This window comes from Pelobates fuscus, chromosome 5 (assembly GCF_036172605.1).
Source record: "Pelobates fuscus isolate aPelFus1 chromosome 5, aPelFus1.pri, whole genome shotgun sequence".
NCBI classification, from domain to species: Eukaryota; Metazoa; Chordata; class Amphibia; order Anura; family Pelobatidae; genus Pelobates; species Pelobates fuscus.
This window is the reverse complement of record NC_086321.1, coordinates 304,218,615-304,240,728: the sequence shown is the minus strand read 5'-3', so window position 1 is coordinate 304,240,728 and position 22,114 is coordinate 304,218,615. Positions and strand designations below refer to the sequence as shown.

Sequence of the window (22,114 nt, the reverse complement as noted above, 5' to 3'; positions counted from 1 at the left end):
AGAAACACTATAGTCCCCAGAACCACTTCAGCTTAATGTAGTGGTTCTGGTGTCTAAAGCCTGTCCCTGCAGGCCTTTTAATGTAAACACGGCGGCACTGCAGCACTGGCGTTAGTTAACATGGCAGATCATACGGGTGGGGCATTGTGATGTCACATGGGGGTGGGGGGCGGCAAACTTTACTTTTGCCTAGGGCGGCAAAAATCCTTGCACCGGCCCTGCTTTATGGGGCCATAATCAGCTGACATAGGCAAAAAGTACAGTATGTCATGGGCAGAGAGTTTAAATACAACCACACTGGTGATCAAATTTGTACATTCCTACCCAGAATTACTGGCTGTATTGTATGCACAATACGTTATATGGTCTGTGGGGAAATAATCAGTCTGCTGATATGCCTAGGATTGGCAACGCTGAGTGTTGCTTTACTGACTTGAATGATCCATATAATCAGATAAACTGTTCTGGTTAAACAGATAGACTTTGAGTATGTGCAAAGGCTTATGAGTATGCCAAATTATACAGTGTAAAATTATACAGACATAACTAATACCTACCTGAGGCCAGTGTCCATTAACAGTTATCTGTGGGTGAGGTTGACAGGTCGCTCCAGCTTCTCTTACACGACAGTCTTGCAATCCACCTACTGGGGGCTCCTTGCCTGGGATACTGTTGTAATAGTTGTGTTCAGAAACTTGGTACTCTTCTACTCCCCATGCATGGTCCTCTCCCCCCACCACCAGCCTAAAGAGGGAAAAAGCAAGAGGTAAGATATAATTGAGAAAGAGAGATCTGGAACTTTAATACCTGAATTAAATGCCCCATTTTCATATGAAATGTATGGAAGCGATACTTTACAGAAAGGGTAGCAGATTAATGGAAGAGCCTCAGAGTAGAGGTGGTAATGTTTAAAAGTAACAATCTCAGAACATATAGCAAGTATGGTCTGGGGAGTTTTAACTCAGCTGAGTGGATGCTATATGGCACGAGTTGGTTATTTTCTTACATACATATGGAATATGTAATGTATTTCATTTTCTGATGTGGACAGTTAACTATAATTTATAGGTAGAGACAAGGACAACTGATAGGTGTCGATGGAAGGCAATATAAGTACTAGTTACAGATATGGTGGAAAGACCCAGAACAAAAAACAAAAATGGAACATTCATAAGTTTTTTAGGTAGAATGGCCTTAATTCCAAAGGGTGAGAATACTAGGCCAGGTCCACATGAAAAATAAGATCAGTAAATAAATAGGATTTCCTTCGTACCTGTCTGGGGGTGCTGCCACTTTGGGGGGACTGTGCAGGAACTGTTTGAACCTCAACTCAAAGGCTTGTCCTACAGTGCTGATTACACTTTGGGCCAACCCCTCACAGCACTCCAGAATGTGACAGGCTGCGGATGAGGCGGGAGGGGGGTGTAATTCAGGGACACAAAGGGACAGATGGGAAGGAGGGGGTGGACCGGCAGAGGGGACAAAGGGTGGTGTAAGAGACAAGAACACACATTAACACAGAGATGGCATCCACAGATGGTTTGGTGTGGGAAAGACAGGAAGAGTAGACGACAAATATAGATATCAAGAGCCTGCTCTACCTCAGTGAATGTACAGTGTTTTCTCAATGTTTCCAGAATATATAAAAGAGCTCCAAATTATCAGGGTAAAGGTCTGTATCTACAGGACTCTGCTCTTAATACATTTGGTTCTCTTTTCTGGTGACATTTGATTCAATTTTACAGTGTACCAGGTCAAAATTGAACTGAATATTTAAAAATAGAGATACAAGGATGCTATGTTATTGACCAATAAAAAAAAAGAAAAAATTCAACATATTGTTTTCTTATGTTTATTTGATGTATACATTTCAAAATGCTATACTAATTCATGAATCAGTACAATTGTAACACTTTTCCTTAAAGGGACCACTATAGTCACCTGGACAACTTTAGCTTAATGAAGCAGTTTTGGTGTATAGAACATGCTTCTGCAGCCTCACTGCTCAATCCTCTGCCATTTAGGAGTTAAATCCCTTTGTTTATGAACCCTTGTCACACCTCCCTGCATGTGACTTGCACAGCCTTCCATAAACACTTCCTGTAAAGAGAGCCCTATTTAGGCTTTCTTTATTGCAAGTTCTGTTTAATTAAGATTTTCTTATCCCCTGCTATGTTAATAGCTTGCTAGACCCTGCAAGAGCCTCCTGTATGTGATTAAAGTTCAATTTAGAGATTGAGATACAATTATTTAAGGTAAATTACATCTGTTTGAAAGTGAAACCAGTTTTTTTTTCATGCAGGCTCTGTCAATCATAGCCAGGGGAGGTGTGGCTAGGGCCGCATAAACAGAAACAAAGTGATTTAACTCCTAAATGACAGTGAATTGAGCAGTGAAATTGCAGGGGAATGATCTATACACTAAAACACCTTAAGTAATTTAGGTGACTATAGTGTTCCTTTAACTTATTATCACACAATCCTACAGTAACCCATGTTCATGTAGACTCTACACCTTTTTTTTAAAAAAATCACAATTAATACATTCTAGTAGGTAAATATATATAAACAATATACTACATTTTTCCTCAATGGCATAGAAAAACAAGCACAATTTAGAAGAGAAAGATTTTCCTGTATTAATTCTAGCTCTATTTCATTAATCATGTTCCTATTTTATTAATATTACCACCCAGCCATCACAGACATTCAAAAATATCCAGTGCATCTACCCCTAAGTGCAAGTAATATATATATATTTTGTAAATGTATATATGTATGTCTAAGTAAGATAATTGGCAGTGTTCTAATGCCCTTTAACACAAACAGAAACCTTAAAGATTAACCTACATAGTGAAAATACCTCTTTCCATTTGTAACTCACTGAAGACAAATGACAGACTGTGCTGTAATAACAATCTTTTAGGAGCCTGCTCATTAATAAGTCCACAGCTGGCATAAACTCTTTAAAGATCAGGTAGAGAAAACAGCAACGAGTGCCATTGGTTCTTAAAGCGTTAAAGGCACTGACAATTGCTCTAGCAAGGCCATTGGTACTTACACATAGCCATCTTACTATGTTTATAAATGCATGATGATCAAAAGCACATATCTATGAAATTAAGTGTCCTACTTAGTCACTATCAAACTATCCTGATATGCTTATACCACCTCAGACATTTATAACCCAATATATCTCTGTTACCATGGAAGCAATCAACATCCTACATCCAGTGTCACTGTCCCCATAGCAACCTGCACCAGACACTTAGTACCCCCAGCTTTAAAACTGCTTTTCTTTAAAAACTATATACCTCTTGCCTTGTACCAACTAGACTCAAACACATTTTTACTCCCATTTTTGTTATGTGCTAAGTTTATGTGGTGCAATAATTTATCATTACTTATTTATATTTCCACCATCCAGCTCAGCGATTCCTTATACACTGCTTAATACAGAAAGTCTTATAACTGGAGAGTTTGATGATACACTGATAGCAGTGTCCACTCATAAAAAAGAGGGATGCCATAATAAAAGGTATGTATTTTAAAAACCCTACTAAGTCCATATGCACTCACACTACGGGTGGTTCTCTAAATCATATTGACAGGCCCAGTATTATAAAGCACTTAATAATGTGTAACTTTAACTGGTTCTTCTTACTTATACTCCTCTCCCATCATTTGCAAGGCAGATTTCTTTGAAGTTTTAAGGCCATCAGTCTTATATCGATATGAAAATGCAACGTACAGGATAAGGCAGCTGACAGACCTTAGGAGGTAAGCACCATAACTAATACAGTGTTGTTTGTTAGCAATTGTCTACATTGAAGCAACATCAGCCTGTCAGCATATAGAGAGGTTTATCCAGTCACTGCTCACCCAGTAATCTATAAATTATGTGATGAGCACTAGACTTGGAGATTTGTTTCAGGCCGTACTGCAATTCAGCCAAATTTGGGCTGATCAAATGATCAGCTGAACTCTGAGCCGAAATTTAAACAAATTATTGACCAACAAAACCGCATAATGCCGAACATGTTCGATTTGGGTTCATGATTCTGAATTCTGTCCATGGCGCCAAAAAAGAGATGATTGATGGCTAGGGGACAGTCAGTAATGTTGCTTTTATTCAAGTGAGAAGTGAGGAACGCTTTATTGCAGAGCGCCTGGCTAGTTGATCTGTAGTGTTTCTGAGTACAGCTTCACCTATTTGACTGTGCGGCACTCATAGAGATGTCAGTGCACCACACATTAATGAGGTTTTACACTCACAGTGAAGTATCCAATCTCATTACAGGCAATGCTTTGTTGAAAGGCAAAATAGTGCTTTTGCCAAGTAAGAGCAAGTTTGTACATTAGCTTTACACATAGAATCAATCAGCAGATCCAAAGTACCTTCTTTTCATATCACAGAACAAACACAATATTTAAAGTTGTTGATAGCTGCCACACATTATACATGTGGCATAGTATGGGAAATAGTATTACCTCTCTGATTTATTGGGTCCTTGGCCACATATGCCACATAGTCTGTTGTGTCCTGTTTAAAGGGAGAAGGAGTGTTATTATATCACTTTCACAAACTATAGCATATTGAAGTGTTACAATGGCAAGATCCAAAGGTTGAAGTTAATTTGACAGATACTGTGATGGTGCTGCATTAAAGTGACCCTGTCAGAACAAAGATGGTGGCAGTTGCAATAGACAGGTTCAGGTAAGTACAACTACCTTCCCCTGCGCTCTGCAGCAACCAGCCCATCACTGGAGATGTCACTTTTTGGTGTCTTTTCAAATACCCCCAAAAGAGACAGATCCACTTTAAAGGAAGGCACGCTTGTATTACTAACACTATAGTGTCCCTGTCCCTATCAAGTTTAGTGCCTCCCCGCATTTGCCATAATCTTAAGAAAATACATGCTTTACCTTTTTCCAGCGCATCGGTGATGCTCACCACTTCACCTCCCATGACATCATTGAGGAGCATGGTCTACTCTGGCATTGGTCCTGTCCAATGCTCCTCATAGAGGAGTATTGGGGACCTAATGCACATGCGTGGCAAGGGTCACTCATGCATCCAAGCTTCCTCACAGGAAAACATTGAATTAAATGATCTTACGCATTAGGTGATCAAGTTTTATTTGAACTCTGCAATATAAACATTGCAATGACTAAACAACTGCAGTGTTTTATATTGCAGTGTTAAAATGACAGGATCACTGCACCCAGACCACTTCATTGAAATAAAGTAATCTAGTGAGTTTAGATTAAAGGAACACTTCCACCCGACAACAAGTAGAACTCACTAAAGGTGCTATATTCATAAGTGTTTTAACCCCTTAAGGACCAAACTTCTGGAATAAAAAGGAATCATGACATGTCACACATGGCATGTGTCCTTAAGGGGTGAAATGTCATTACAGTTCTATTCATAAGGCATGGTAAGTGGTTTATTCGTCTTTAGAGCAATGGGTACTACCCAACAGAACCTGTTACAAGCACACATATACACACTTAACACAAACTACACAAACACATATACACACTCTGATACACACATATGCATATACACACAGACACACTGATGCACACACGTTGACAAATACAGACACACATGTATTTCTGGCTGTGTGTATTTTCTAAGTGTGTCTGGCATTGTCTCCCTGTGTATGAGTGTGTGTCTGGCAGAGAGTATCCTTGTGTGTATGCCTCTGTGAGCATATGCATGTTTGTGTCTGCAAGTGGGTGGGTGGGGTAGCTGCTGGCAGTATGTTGCGTGGGCTGTCTGTGTCCTTTGTGCATTGTGTTTATGGCAAAGCTAAATTTCTTGACTGTATGTGAATTATGAATGTCTTCAGGGGTGAATTAGACAGGGTTGCGACCCTGTGTGTAACAGAATGCAAGAGGGTGAGTGTGACAGGGTTGCTGGTGAGTGTGACATGAGTAGAGGAAGAGTGTGACAGGGTGAGGAGAGGTAAGTGTGACACAATTAGGGGGCTAATATGACAGGGTGAGTGTGGCATGGTTGGGGTTAATTATCACAGGGTTGGGGTAAATGTGGCATGGTTGGACAAGGGAGTGTTGGAGGTGAGTGTAACAGGATTACGTGAGGTTAATGTTACAAGGTGAGTGTGGCAGAGTGTGACAAATCAGAGGCATTAATGTGACAGGTTGAGTGTGGCAGGTGTAACGGACCGTTTCACTTACAAGAGGATAACACCCAGTTTAGGCGATATCCCCTTTGTCCATAGACCAGCAGCTACTGCAATCACCAATTCTACCGAACTCCAAACTGTACGAATCTTCTAACTCCCGAACTGGAAACACACAAACTCTGGAATCAGCTGAACAGGAAAAGCATACCATCTGCTTACACTCCTGGCAGTCAGCATACAATCCAATTCCCCCAAAGAACGAGACGACACATCGCTTTGAGGGTTAAGCAGGAACTCTGGACTGGCACATCCAGCCTGGCTTTTATTACAAGAGTACACATACAGGCCACACCCAGGGGGAGGCATAAAATAACCAATGACATAGATGTTACCTCCCACACATCCCCTCCCCTTAGTGTGACACATAATCCCATTATTCATACAGTTTAAAATATACTTTTTACACAATATTTATAACTTCAAACCCATACATCACATTCACACAAAATTACATATCCACAATCAATCCATTCAGGGGAACAACATATTAAAAAATGGCATGGATCAGACCAGGGGTTCAAAAGTTACTAAAAGTATCTTTTGTCCCTTACTAGCCGCATGGCAAACCGGTTTAGACAGGTTTTACATAGGCCTCTATCCTGGAGCCAAAGAGGAAAGTAATCCAATTATCCAGGGCTAGAAGCAGACTCCATTAACCACATGGTTACAGAAAGACATAAAACACTTTAAAATACAGAAAGTCACCTTTTATACATAACACACAGACATTTCACATATCCCCAGATAGCTGGGATCTGAGCGCACAAAACTACCGAATAGCGCGCAGATCCTATTCACACAGTTCAATTGCCATGGAGCTAAAGTCTTTCCCATAGTCTTTCATTATATGAATAGGCTCCATGGCATAACTATCTGGGTTAACACATTCACATAAAGTCTGGTCCATAGTCCAAAGGCAAGAGGCGGGCAAGCAGCCCCCTCCAAGGACACGTGGCGAGGCGGGCAAGCAGCCCCCTCCAAGGACACGTGGCGAGGTCGGTTTCGCCACAGCAGGGTTGGGAGAGAGAGTGAGACAGGGTTGGGGGTGAGTGTGGCATGGTTGGAGGAGGGAGTGTGACAGTGTGATGGGAAGTGAGTTTGACAGGATTAGGGGGTTTATGTGACAGGATGAGTGTGGCATGATTGGGGGGATGATTGACAGGATTGGAGTGATTGATGTGATAGTGTGGCAGGGTACATTGGGTGAGTGTTACAGAGTGATAGAGGATGAAAGTGACTGGGTTGGGGGTGAGTGTGACAGTGCAAGACAAGGTGAGTGGGCCAGGAATTGGAAGGTTATTGTGATGTGTGGCAGAGCAAGGGCAGGTGTGTTTCAGAGGCTGACCGTTTGTGTGGGGATGACAGTGTGTGGGGGAGGTTGATAGTGTATGTGTGGAGGATGACGGTGGGGAGGATGACAGTGTGTGAGTGGGAGGGTGACAATTTTTGGGGGTGTGACAGTGTGGGGTAGAGACAGTATGTATAGTAGGTGACAGTGTGAGGGGGTTGACAGTGTGTATTGGGGAAGACTGTGTGTGTGGGGGGAGGGGGGGGTAAAAGTGTGTGGGGAGGCTGTGTTTCAGTGACCAGCCTTACCAAACTGAAATACCTTTTTATTCTAAGGTAATCAATTTCCTGGTGGTCCAGTTGATGCCCTCTCTTGTGGTGGGCTATCCTTTCTTCAGCTTCACTGTGTGCAGATCTGCAGTTCATGTGGTAGAGGTATCGCACGCTCAAGCATTTGACGTGTCAGAGCTTTGCCATGATAACCCACGGCAACGCTCTGATTAGCTGGGCTTCTCTGGGCAGACCGCCAGGCAGTCTCCCTGTATCGGCCCTCTGTCACGGACTGAGGATCTGACGGATTATCTAATTAGAGAGTCGCCTTTGTTCTAGGGGGTTCGCCATCCCCTAAGCCTTGAGCAGCTATTACCTCATAGGATGTCCCTACTGGAAACATATTTAGTTACAGAATATGTGTGTTTACATACATTAGGAGACTATCCACAGGGGCTGTTGGGTACCCATTGTACCCATTGCTCTAAACATGAAACTGTTTACTACTGTGTCATGCACAGGGGCTGTTGGGTACCCTTGTACCCATTGCTCTAAACATGAAACTGTTTACTACTGTGTCATGCATTATGAAAAGCACTGTAATATGGCTTCCTATTTAGGAGGGACAGTCTCTATTTGTGTGTTTATATACATTAGGACAGTGTTCCCCAACCCCCGGGCCGCGGACCGGTACCGGTCCGTGGATCAAACGGTACCGGGCCGCCCAGGGGTGTGCGAGCCTGCCGGCTCATGCAGGGCTGGCATTGCCCAAGTGCCAGCCCTGCAATGTGCCTGCGGACCGGAGGGGAGATCAGAGATCTCCCTCCCCGGTCCGCAGGCACGGTGCTGGCAGCCGGCAGGGGAGGGAGTGAGAGAGGACCCAGGAGCTCTTACCTGCAGCTCCTCCGGGTCCTCCTCTCGCGAGATTTGGAGCGTTGCCGCGGTAACCACGGCAACGCTCCAAATCTCGCGAGAGTGAACTCTAGCCGTGTAACTGGGCTAGAGTTCATCTCACCACCACCGGACCACCAGGGAATCCCCACCGGACCACCAGGGAAATGTCCCCCCTCCTCCCAGTAAAGGTAAGAAGGGAGGGGGGACATCAATATATTATTTTTAATTAAATAAATAAAAAAAAGCCTCCCTACCCTCCTTACTCCCCATACACACACTGCCCCCATACACACACTGCCCCATACACACACTACACACTCAGCCCTACACACACTACACACACTGCCCCATACACACACTACACACACAGCCCTACACACACTACACACACTGCCCCATACACACACTACACACACAGCCCTACACACACCGCCCCACAAACACTGCCCCATACACACACTACACACTCAGCCCTACACACACCGCCCCACAAACACTGCCCCATACACACACTACACACTCAGCCCTACACACACTGCCCCACAAACACTGCCCCATACACACACTACACACACTGCCCCATACACACACAGCCCCACAAACACTGCCCCATACACACACTACACACACTGCCCCATACACACACAGCCCCACAAACACTGCCCCATACACACACTACACACTCAGCCCTACACACACTGCCCCACAAACACTGCCCCATACACACACTACACACACTGCCCCATACACACACAGCCCCACAAACACTGCCCCATACACACACTACACACACTGCCCCATACACACACAGCCCCACAAACACTGCCCCATACACACACTACACACTCAGCCCCATACACACACAGCCCCACAAACACTGCCCCATACACACACTACACACACTGCCCCATACACACACTGCCCCACAAACACTGCCCCATACACACACTACACACACTGCCCCATACACACACAGCCCCACAAACTCTGCCCCATACACACACTACACACACTGCCCCATACACACACAGCCCCACAAACACTGCCCCATACACACACTACACACACTGCCCCACAAACACTGCCCCAAAAACACTGCCCCATACACACACTACACACACTGCCCCACAAACACTGCCCCAAAAACACTGCCCCATACACACACTACACACACTGCCCCCATACACACACTACACACCCAGCCCCACAAACACTGCCCCATACACACACTACACACACTGCCCCACAAACACTGCCCCATACACACACTACACACACTGCCTGCAAACACTGCCCCATACACACACTACACACACTGCCCCGCAAACACTGCCCCCATACACACACTACACACACTGCCCCACAAACACTGCCCCATACACACACTACACACACTGCCCCCATACAAACACTACACACACTGCCCCCAAACACTGCCCCCATACACACACTACACACACTGCCCCCATACACACACTGCCCCATACACACACTGCAAACACTGCCCCCATACACACACTGCACACACTGCCCCACAAACACTGCCCCATACACACACTACACACACTGCCCCCAAACACTGCCCCATACACACACTACACACACTGCCCCCAAACACTGCCCCATACACACACTACACACACTGCCCCGCAAACACTGCCCCCCATACACACACCGCCCCAAACACACACACACTGCAACTCTCACACACACTGCCACCCTCACATACACACTGCACCGCTCACACACACATACACACAATTTTGAGTCTATGTCTTTATGTGACTGTGTTTGTGATTTTCTGACTATGTATGTGTCTGCGTGTTTTTTTAATATATGTGACTGTTTTTTTTTTTTTTGTCTTATTAAATCAAAACAAGCGGGCCACGGAAAAATTATCAAATGTTTACCGGTCCGCGGCGATAAAAAGGTTGGGGAGCACTGCATTAGGAGACTATCCACAGGGGCTGTTGGGTACCCATTGTACCCATTGCTCTAAACATGAAACTGTTTACTACTGTGTCATGCACAGGGGCTGTTGGGTACCCTTGTACCCATTGCTCTAAACATGAAACTGTTTACTACTGTGTTATGCATTATGAAAAGCACTGTAATATGGCTTCCTATTTAGGAGGGACAGTCCCTATTTTGGACCCAAATCCCTCTGTCCCTCTTTTCTATCCTAATATCAATAATATACAGGGAGTGCAGAATTATTAGGCAAGTTGTATTTTTGAGGATTAATTTTATTATTGAACAACAACCATGTTCTCAATGAACCCAAAAAACTCATTCATATCAAAGCTGAATATTTTTGGAAGTAGTTTTTAGTTTGTTTTAGTTATAGCTATTTTAGGGGGATATCTGTGTGTGCAGGTGACTATTACTGTGCATAATTATTAGGCAACTTAACAAAAAACAAATATATACCCATTTCAATTATTTATTTTTACCAGTGAAACCAATATAACATCTCAACATTCACAAATATACATTTCTGACATTCAAAAACATAACAAAAACAAATCAGTGACCAATATAGCCACCTTTCTTTGCAAGGACACTCACAAGCCTGCCATCCATGGATTCTGTCAGTGTTTTGATCTGATCACCATCAACATTGCGTGCAGCAGCAACCACAGCCTCCCAGACACTGTTCAGAGAGGTGTACTGTTTTCCCTCCTTGTAAATCTCACATTTGATGATGGACCACAGGTTCTCAATGGGGTTCAGATCAGGTGAACAAGGAGGCCATGTTATTAGATTTTCTTCTTTTATACCCTTTCTTGCCAGCCACGCTGTGGAGTACTTGGACGCATGTGATGGAGCATTGTCCTGCATGAAAATCATGTTTTTCTTGAAGGATGCAGACTTCTTCCTGTACCACTGCTTGAAGAAGGTGTCTTCCAGAAACTGGGAGTTGAGCTTGACTCCATCCTCAACCCGAAAAGGCCCCACAAGCTCATCTTTGATGATACCAGCCCAAACCAGTACTCCACCTCCACCTTGCTGGCGTCTGAGTCAGACTGGAGCTCTCTGCCCTTTACCAATCCATCCATCTGGCCCATCAAGACTCACTCTCATTTCATCAGTCCATAAAACCTTAGAAAAATCAGTCTTGAGATATTTCTTGGCCCAGTCTTGACGTTTCAGCTTGTGTGTCTTGTTCAGTGGTGGTCGTCTTTCAGCCTTTCTTACCTTGGCCATGTCTCTGAGTATTGCACACCTTGTGCTTTTGGGCACTCCAGTGATGTTGCAGCTCTGAAATATGGCCAAACTGGTGGCAAGTGGCATCTTGGCAGCTGCACGCTTGACTTTTCTCAGTTCATGGGCAGTTATTTTGCGCCTTGGTTTCTCCACACGCTTCTTGCGACCCTGTTGACTATTTTGAATGAAACGCTTGATTGTTCGATGATCACGCTTCAGAAGCTTTGCAATTTTAAGAGTGCTGCATCCCTCTGCAAGATATCTCACTATTTTTGACTTTTCTGAGCCTGTCAAGTCCTTCTTTTGACCCATTTTGCCAAAGGAAAGGAAGTTGCCTAATAATTATGCACACCTGATATAGGGTGTTGATGTCATTAGACCACACCCCTTTTCATTACAGAGATGCACATCACCTAATATGCTTAATTGGTAGTAGGCTTTCGAGCCTATACAGCTTGGAGTAAGACAACATGCATAAAGAGGATGATGTGGTCAAAATACTCATTTGCCTAATAATTCTGCACACAGTGTATTGTGTATGTGTTTAACAGAGCTCCACAGCAGTAAGTCCCACAGTAGTGTGTTGTTTACACATGAAAAGCCTTTTATTAGTTAGTTATTTTATTGTGTAGTATTTGTTTTATTTCTTTTAGCATTAAAGTATATTTGGTTTTCATTTATTATATGTGTTAGTACACTTTTTATGCTTTTTAATAGTTTTTAACTATTTTATTTGTTTCTGGCACATCCAACTTCAACTTTGGACAACTACTCCAAACCATATCCCTGTGGGTGATTATAACACCCATGCGCACATATTTTAGTGATATGCTGCTCTATCAAATATGAGTCAAATACATTAATATATTTTCATATAAATTGTACTTACACTACTTGCACTATTTACTTGCACTTGTACTTGCACTATGGTATATATGTTTGTAATATAACCATTTGTACGCTGAGACACCGGCCTTCAGAGTTTTATATCCATCAGTGTGGATTGTACTGCAGCAAGCAATTTTACTTAGAGCTAGTTTAAGCTCTACGAAATGTGAGTGCAATTCCAATTACCAATATTGAGAGTTTTAACTTCCTGCTTAAACTGTCTGCACTATTTTATTTCATTTTGTATCCTTTTACATATGTTCACAAGCACCTTAAACAAGAACTGATTGCTATCAAGAACTTAAAAGCCGCTGGGATTGTGATCATTGGAAAGTGAATATTCGACTTTATACATGTATTTATTATTTATTACATATATTTTTCTTCACTCCTTTTACCTTTATATCCATCCATTGGCGCAACATGTTATTGTGTATTTCACAGTAATGTTTCTTTAAACTACAATAAAAGTAACCTAATTGTAACCTACAATTAAAGTGCCCCTCTTTGTCCATTTGGAATGTTTGGAGGTATGCTGTAATTACACTCTACTCTTATGAATGTAGCACCTTCACAGAGTCACTATTATGACACTCAACTTACCGCATCTCCTCCTGATGCAAATGAGATAGCCTGCATGTGATGATTGGCAATAACCTGTAAGAAAGATATAGGAATACTTTTAGAGCAACAAGTTCCACTCCACTGAAATGTACAAATTATATTTGTATATTATATGCAGTAAATATATATTATATACAGTATATTTTTATTGAGTTATCTAGTGGAATCTGATAACAAGACAGACTAGTAACAGTGAGTCGTAAATCTGTATGAGGAGTAGCGACAGGTAGCATTGTGGATTTTTAAATGAGAAAAAAAGGGCATATGTGAGAAATGTGGACACTCACTGCTGCCTCCTGGTGATAGAAGCAGGACAGTCATGGTTGAAAAAAAGTAATGGCTTTACTATTAGCTATTACTATGTGAATGTTATTTTAGTAATGTAGTGGAGCTCCCTGTACCCCGGCTGGGTACCTCCGAAAAGGACTGCTTCCTAGCTGGAACAGGGGGAAACCTCAGCGCTTCTGCCCCAGTCGCCGTGGCTTGACTGGTGTCCTCCTGGTGTGTCTCCGCCCTGGAACAGGATAGGGGACTAGTTATATGCCCTCCAAGGGGCTGGACGACACACAGTCCTGGGAGCTCTAGTCTTTACAAGGACTTTCCCCACCGAATCCTCCATGAGCTGGAACAAGGGGCTAAGCAGTTATTATAGCCCTTCCCCTCGCAGTAATTAGACGACACATAGTTCTGGAAGCACAACTGGTTTAATGCATCCAAATACAGCCTTTTTATACACAGACCGCAGCATGGGGTCTCAATTGTCTTCACCAAAAGTCCCTCCCAGGAATCTCTGGGCCAGGGAGATAATTGAGTTAAAGGCCTCTCCCACAGCCTCCAGTGCCATGTAAGGTTTAAATATTGTGTCTGTAGTGAGTGTGTGTAGTAAGTGTGTGTGTAGTGAGTGCGTGTGTGTGTGTGTAGTGAGTGTGTGTAGTGAGTGTGTGTGTGTGTCAGTGATCTTGTGTGTAGTGAGCATGTGTGTTTCAATGATCTTGTGTGTCAGTGAGCTGAGGGAGGGGGGGCCATGATGGTGTGAAGGAGGGGCATTGATAGTGTGAGGCAGAGGGGTGATGATGGTGTAAAGGGGGGGGTATTGATGGAGTGAGGGAGGGGGTGATGATGGTGTGAAGTAGGGGTGGGTATTAATGGTGTGAACGAGGGGTGGGTATTGATGGTGTGAGGGAGGGGGGTATTGATGGAGTGAGAGAGGGGGTATTGATAGAGTGAGGGGGGTGATGATGGTGTTAGGGAGGGGGTATTAATGGTGTGAGGAGGGTATTGATTGAGTGAGGGGGTGATGATGGTGTGAGGGAGGGGGGTATTGATGGATTTGGGTTAGTGATGGAGTGAGGGGTATTGATGGAGTGAGGGGGCTGATGATGGTGTTAGGGAGGTGGGTATTGATGGTGTGAGGGAGGCGGAATTGATGGAGTGAGGGAGGTTAATAATCTTGTAAGGGAGGGAGGGGGTGCTGGTAAGGGATTAAACACCTTATTTTAGTTCCCTGGTGGTCCGGTGGCCATAATATCTGGTCTGCAGCTCCACATAGCTGCAGACCATGTATATCGCGAGATCCAGTCAGAGCGTTGCTGTTGTAACCCACGGCCATGCACTGATTGGCCGTAAAACAGTTGTCAGCAAAGAAAAAGGGCCAAGCTCGAAAGGGCCATGCAGCTTTTTCAATAAAATTTTCACCAGCAAGATCGAAATTGTGTCTTGGTTCAAGCAACTTGCACTTTTTTTTGTGTACAAATTATCAAGAAAAATCTGTAATGGCTGGGACTTTGCCACATCCAAATGGCTTTTTACTCTGGCACTCTATTGATACAAAAAGATCACTATATTAACAGGTAATCATTAGTAATCACAGGTAAACTTTATTTTAAATTGTGTGAGTTCATTCCCTTGTGAGTAATGTGGGGATATAAAATTCAACGTACATAGAAATCATGATGTGATACATCGATACTAAAAAGTGGCTTTAACAAATGCTGACCTGTCGGGTGGTTGGTATGCTGAGATTCAATCCTTCAATGGATATATTAACAGCAATGCTTATTCCTGCAAATCGAAGATTGCTCCGGCCTAAGATTGATGCCAAGGCTTTATTTGGGGCCTGTAAGAAAACACAAACCGTGTTCTTTAAAAATATCCTCCAGACAAACATGACCAGGTAATGTCCAGACTTAGACAATATCATAATATTAATTGCCAGTTCCTTAGCTGCTGACTTTGGTATAATGCAGAACCTCACCTTTTTCTTCCAAGTTCCTCTCACTCCCGGAACAGCTTCGTAAAGCCGGTTGATGGCCTCTCTGTAACATAAAAAGTAACTCTTGGAATTTATAATATTTAGGCTCACATTTTCTTCTGTATGCTTGTAGCTGTCTATTTGTGTCATACGGAGATGTCACTCACCTTGTCACTTGGGTTCGTGTGTTAAAATCCAATGATCTCATTGATCTTAGCACTTCAATGCAACCCATGTACTGGAAGAAGAAAGAGTGACAGAGCCTCCATTAGGGTCAATGAAAGATGAAATGTAAAAAATAATACACAGACATTATAACAGTGAATTGTCTCAGTAATAGAGTAAGCAAATACTGCCTGACTTGTAGATAGATGGACGCAGTGTGACAAGGCACGGTATGTAAAGATAGTACAGTCTAGATTTAACAAGCCTTGAGAAAACTAAGTAGTTATAAAAACGAAAAATCCCTCACCATTTTTTTTGTAACTCTATGAAGCGTACGGTAAATGTCAAACAAAAGCTTGTTTTTCAAGACATTGATAACAGAGCTCCAGAGGAAACTGTTTTCAAAAGTCATACTATTAATATTGCAATGCTTTCACATTCCATGACAGAGGCGGCTCTCTAATTAGGCGATTTAGGCGGCCGCCTAAGGCCTCGCGCAGTCAGGGGCCTCGCGGCCGCCTAAATCGCCTGAGGGCAGACTGACATGTCGGGTTCTCGGTCTATGACCGAGGACCCGACACAGGAGGGGGCCCGGCGGCTTGCCCGGTATGCCGCCGGGTGCGAGGCCCCTCCTGTCAGGCCGCCCGGGGAGAGAGCCAGCCTCAGTCTGCAGCTCCGCCGGGTGTGAGCTGCAGACTGAGGTCTCGCGATCTCCAGCCAATCAGAGCGTTGCCGTGGGTTACCACGGCAACGCTCTGAATGGAGATCGCGAGACTTTGCCCATGTGGTCTGCAGCTCTGCATCCGGCGGAGCTGCAGACCGGAAAGCCCACTGGACCACCAGGGAGCCATCCAGGACAGATTGACCCCACGGACCACCAGGGAAAAAGGTAAATTTTGACCCCCCCCTCACCCCATCTCACCCCCCCACCCCATCTCACCCTGTCACCCCCCTCACCCTGTCACCCCCCTCACCCCCCTCACCCCATCTCACCCTGTCACCCCCCCTCACCCCATCTCACCCCCCTCACCCTGTCACCCCCCCTCACCCCATCTCACCCTGTCACCCCCCCTCACCCCATCTCACCCTGTCACCCCCCCTCACCCCATCTCACCCTTTCACCCCCCCTCACCCCAACTCCCCCCCTCACCCCATCTCACCCTGTCACCCCCCTCACCCCATCTTACCCTGTCACCCCCATCTCACCCTGTCGCCCCATCTCACCCTGTCGCCCCCATCTCACCCTGTCGCCCCCATCTCACCCTGTCGCCCCCATCTCACCCTGTCGCCCCCATCTCACCCTGTCGCCCCCCATCTCACCCTGTCGCCCCCCTCACCCTGTCGCCCCCCTCACCCTGTCGCCCCCCTCACCCTATCTCACCCTGTCGCCCCCCCTCACCCCATCTCACCCTGTCACCCCCCCTCACCCTGTCACCCCCACCCCATCTCACCCTGTTACCCCCCCTCACCCCATCTCACCCTGTTACCCCCCCTCACCCCATCTCACCCTGTAACCCCCCTCACCCCATCTTACCCTGTCACCCCCCCTCACGCTGTCACCCCCCCTCACCCTGCCACCCCACTTCTCACCACCTTCTCACCCTGCCACCCCACCTGTCACCCCCTCATCCTGCCACCCCACCTGTCACCCCCTCACCCTGCCACCCCACCTGTCACCCCCTCACCCTGCCACTTCACCCTGTCACCCCCCTCACCCTGCCACTTCACCCTGTCACCCCTCTCTCACACTGCTACCCCACCTGTCACCCCGCCACCCACCTGTCACCCCATCTCACCCTGCCACCCCACCTGTCACCCCCTCTCATGCTGCCACCCCACCTGTCACCACGTCACCCTGCCACCCCATCTCACCCTGCCACCCCACCTGTCACCCCCTTTCACCATGTCACCCCCTCTCACGCTGCCACCCCACCTGCCACCCCACCTCTCACCCTGCCACCCCCTGTCCCCCCTCTAATCCTGTCACCCCACCTCTTACTCTGTCACCTACCCTGTGACCCCCACACTGTCGCCCACCCTGTCACTCCCCACACACTGTCACCCCACCTCATACTGTCACCCCCTCTCACCCTGCCACCCCACCCTTACCCTTCCTCCCCTCTCACCCCACATCTGACCCTGTCACTCACCCTGCCACCCCACCTGTCACCCTGCCACCCCACCTGTCACCCCCTAATACTGTCGCCCCCTCTCACCCTGCCACCTCACCTGTCACCCCCTCTCACTCTGCCACCTCACCTGTCACCCCACCTCTTACTCTGTGACCCCCCACACTGTCACCCACCTTACTCTGTCACCTTACCCTGTCACTCCCCACACACCATCACCCTCTCTCACTCTGTCACCCCCCTCTAACACTGTCACCCCCCTCTAACACTGTCACCCCCCTCTAACACTGTCACCCCCCCTCTAACACTGTCACCCCCCTCTAACACTGTCACCCCCCTCTAACACTGTCACCCCCCTCTAACACTGTCACACCCTCTAACACTGTCACCCCCTCTAACACTGTCACCCCCTCTAACACTGTCACCCCCTCTAACACTATGTCACCCCCTCTAACACTGTCACCCCCTCTAACACTGTCACCCCCTCTAACACTGTCACCCCCTCTAACACTGTCACCCCCTCTAACACTATGTCACCCCCTCTAACACTATGTCACCCCCTCTAACACTATGTCACCCCCTCTAACACTATGTCACCCCCTCTAACACTGTCACCCCCTCTAACACTAGGTTTCCCCCTCACACTAGGTTTCCCCCTCACACTAGGTTTCCCCCTCACACATTAGGTCTCCCCCCTCTCACCCTGTCACCCTCTCTCACCCTGTCACCCTCTCTCACTCTGTCACCCTCTCTCACTCTGTCACCCTCTCACCCTGTCACCCTCTCACCCTGTCACCCTCCTCTCACCATGTCACCCTCCTCTCACTCTGTCACCCTCCTCTCACCCTGTCACCCCCTCTCACCCTGTCACCCCCCTCTCACCCTAGGGTGTCCCCTCTCACACTAGGGTTTCCCCCTCACACTAGGGTTTCCCCCTCACACTAGGTCTCCTCCCTCACACTAGGTCTCCTCCCTCACACTAGGTCTCCCCCCTCACACACTAGGTCTCCCCCCTCACACACTAGGTCTGCCCCCTCACACACTAGGTCTGCCCCCTCACACACTAGGTCTCCCCCCGTCACACACTAGGTCTCCCCCGTCACACATTAGGTCTCCCCCGTCACACATTAGGTCTCCTCCGTCACACATTAGGTCTCCCCCGTCACACATTAGGTCTCCCCCGTCACACATTAGGTCTCCCCCCTCACACATTAGGTCTCCCCCCTCACACATTAGGTCTCCCCCCTCTTACCCTGTCGCCCCCTCTTACCCTGTCGCCCCCTCTTACCCTGTCGCCCCCTCTTACCCTGTCGCCCCCTCTTACTCTGTCGCCCCCTCTTACTCTGTTACACCCCTTACACGAATGTAACCCTCTCACACTAATGTCATCCCCTCACACTAATGTCACCCCCTCTTACTCTGTCACACCCCTTACACTAATGTAACACTCTCACACTAATGCCACCCCCTTCTTACTCTGTCACCCCCTCACACTATGCCACCCCCTTACACTATGCCACCTCCCTACACTATGTCATTTCCCCCACACACTCTGTCACCTCTCTCCACACACTGTCACCTACCTCCATACACACTGTCACCTACCTCCATACACACTATCGCTCCCTCTAAACACACGGGCACCACTCTGGCACCCTCCTGCTCTTTTACACTCACCCTGCCACAGTTACTCCTTTACACACCCTGTAATCCCTAAAGGCAATCATTCTACACACTGTCATAAAACATAGCGTCGCCATGAACTTAATGCCAAAGGTCACAGGCAGTACACAAACATACACATGCTCAGGGAAACATACATACATATACAAAGATACTCACTGCCAGACACACACTCTCAGGCACACACAGGTAGACAATGCAACAATGTATACAAAGACTAGTTCTCTATATCCAGTACTGCAAGCTTCCCCTTCAATATATCTACAGCTTCTTATACACACACAAGTCAACTGCAATTTTTTTCCAATAATGGTGTTAGTGGGGGCCTCATGTATGAATTTCGCCTAAGGCCTCGCCAAGTCTAGAGCCGCCACTGTTCCATGATGCTGTTAAAATATAGTCATGAATTCCATAGATTATGGATTTCTTCATTAAACTATATTTTGTAAAATGTTTTCTAACCAGATTTATTTTCTTGCATGCCTTTTACAATACAGTTTAGAGATATAAATGAAGATGTTTAGGTTTGGTCTATTTTTATTTTGTACAATTTATTGTATAAGCAAATTTAACTGTCAATTATGAGTAATTATAAAAGGACTCCCAAAGTATGTGTATTTAGAACACTATTACATTACAAGCAATGTGCAATAAGGCATTTGAAAGTCTGTTGTCTGTTTTTGCTATTGTATTGTCACTGCTAAATGAAAATTATTTTTTGTATGTAAAAATGTGTTTTTGTACGCCTTTACCACCCCCGCCCCACCCCAAAAAAAGAAATCTTACGGATTCTGTACAAACCAAGTTATCAGGGCTGTCTTTCCACGTGGGCTCGCTGGGCACTTGCATGGGGGCCCCAGCATGATGTCCATGTCCTCAGTCCGACAGGGGAAATCCTTTGATCTCCCCTGCCAGCCCACGGAGAGCCGGCCCTACTCTTTTCTTTTGGGCCCTCTCGGGCCGGTGGGGAGATCAATGATCTCCTTCACCAGCCCAAAGGCTCTTCGAGGGAGGGTGGGAGATAGGACCCAGGGCTGCAGGAGAAGTAGAACCTGGGAGGCCTGCAGCTGTCTCATTCCTCCAACACAGCCTTTTGCTCGCGGGAGGACTGGGACAGCTTGCAGCCAGAGGAACTGCTGCAGGCTTTAGATCTCACACACACAACACCCTCCCCCCACACACATTGCACCCCTATCACTCACATTGCATCCCTCTTACACACAGCACACCTCTTACACACGCTGCACCCTTCACACACTGCACCCCTCAAATACACACAGCACCCCTCACATACACAAACACTGCACCCCTCACACACACACACACACACACACACACACTACAGCTCCCACTGTGTGTATTCAGATGCTGCCATTGTGCTGAACTCTCCTGGAGGAAGTCACGCACACAGTCACACTTTCTCCATTATAGATTCAGATTGTGTTCATACAGCGCAGCCCTTGCCCTCGCCAAACAGTCATACTTTTCCTCTCTCATTAGTTCATGCTCACACAATCCCAGGCATCTCTTTGACACCTTTTTTTATCTTCTTTGCCCTGCTGTGGCCACCCCCCAAACTAACCTTACAGTCGATAGCTATGTATGTTACTTTACCAACAAGATTGAACAGCTAAGGAAATAATTCTCCCCACCCTGCCTTTCTCTTTCTCAACCACACATAGACCATGCCTTTCCTACCCTTCAGACCTTCTCCCTGGCTACTGAACAAGAGGTGGCTACGCTTCTCCTTTCCTCTCACCCCACCACTTGCCTGCTCGATCCTATCCCATCTCACCTTATCAGATCTCTCTTCCCATGTCTTGCGCCTTCATTAACACACATCTTCAACTGCTCTCTCTCTTCTGGTGTTGTCCCTGCTGACCTTAAACATGCCACTGTAGTACCTATCCTAAAAAAAAACATCTCTTGACCCGTCCTCCCCCTCTAACTATCCCATATCCCTGCTCCCTTTCTCCTTAAAGCTTCTGGAAAGACTTGTCTTAAGCCGTATGTCTCACTTCCTCAATTCCAACTCTCTCCTTGATCCTCTTCAATCTGGCTTCCGCCCTCTCCATTCTACTGAGACTGCTCTTATCAAAGTTACTGACGACCTAATCGCAGCTAAATCCAAAGGCTACTACTCCATTCTAATTCTTCTTGACCTCTCTGCTGCTTTTGACACTGTTGATCATGCTCTCCTTCTTCAACTTTTTAATCACTCAGTCTCTGTGACTCTGTCCTTTCGTGGTTTTCCTCTTATCTCTCCCAACGCTCATTCAGCGTCTCCTCTTCTAAAGATACCTCCTCCCCTCGTCCTGTCTCGGTTGGAGTCCCCCAAGGTTCTGTACTTCTTTTTTCTCTTCATACGGCCTCTCTTGGCATACTTATTACCTCTTTTGGATTCCACTACCACCTGCACGCTGATGACACCCAGTATATTTCTCCTCCTCGGACCTCTCCCCTGCCATCCTGCAACGTGTCACTGCTTGCCTTTCTTCCATC

The 22,114-nt window shown here is 46.2% G+C and overlaps 1 protein-coding gene across 1 annotated transcript in view; it reads right to left on the bottom strand.

Annotated features, from left to right (window-relative positions):
- Positions 1-22,114, bottom strand: part of SHC2 (SHC adaptor protein 2) — an 89,800-nt gene that overhangs the window by 19,428 nt on the left and 48,258 nt on the right. Inside the window, exons 2-8 of the mRNA XM_063455498.1 lie at positions 15,803-15,873; positions 15,639-15,699; positions 15,381-15,500; positions 13,364-13,417; positions 4,491-4,542; positions 1,274-1,400; positions 558-744 (exon numbers count right to left, since the gene is read on the bottom strand). Of these exons, the coding sequence (XP_063311568.1) occupies positions 558-744; positions 1,274-1,400; positions 4,491-4,542; positions 13,364-13,417; positions 15,381-15,500; positions 15,639-15,699; positions 15,803-15,873 (672 nt within the window). The remainder of the gene's footprint in view (positions 1-557; positions 745-1,273; positions 1,401-4,490; positions 4,543-13,363; positions 13,418-15,380; positions 15,501-15,638; positions 15,700-15,802; positions 15,874-22,114) is intronic.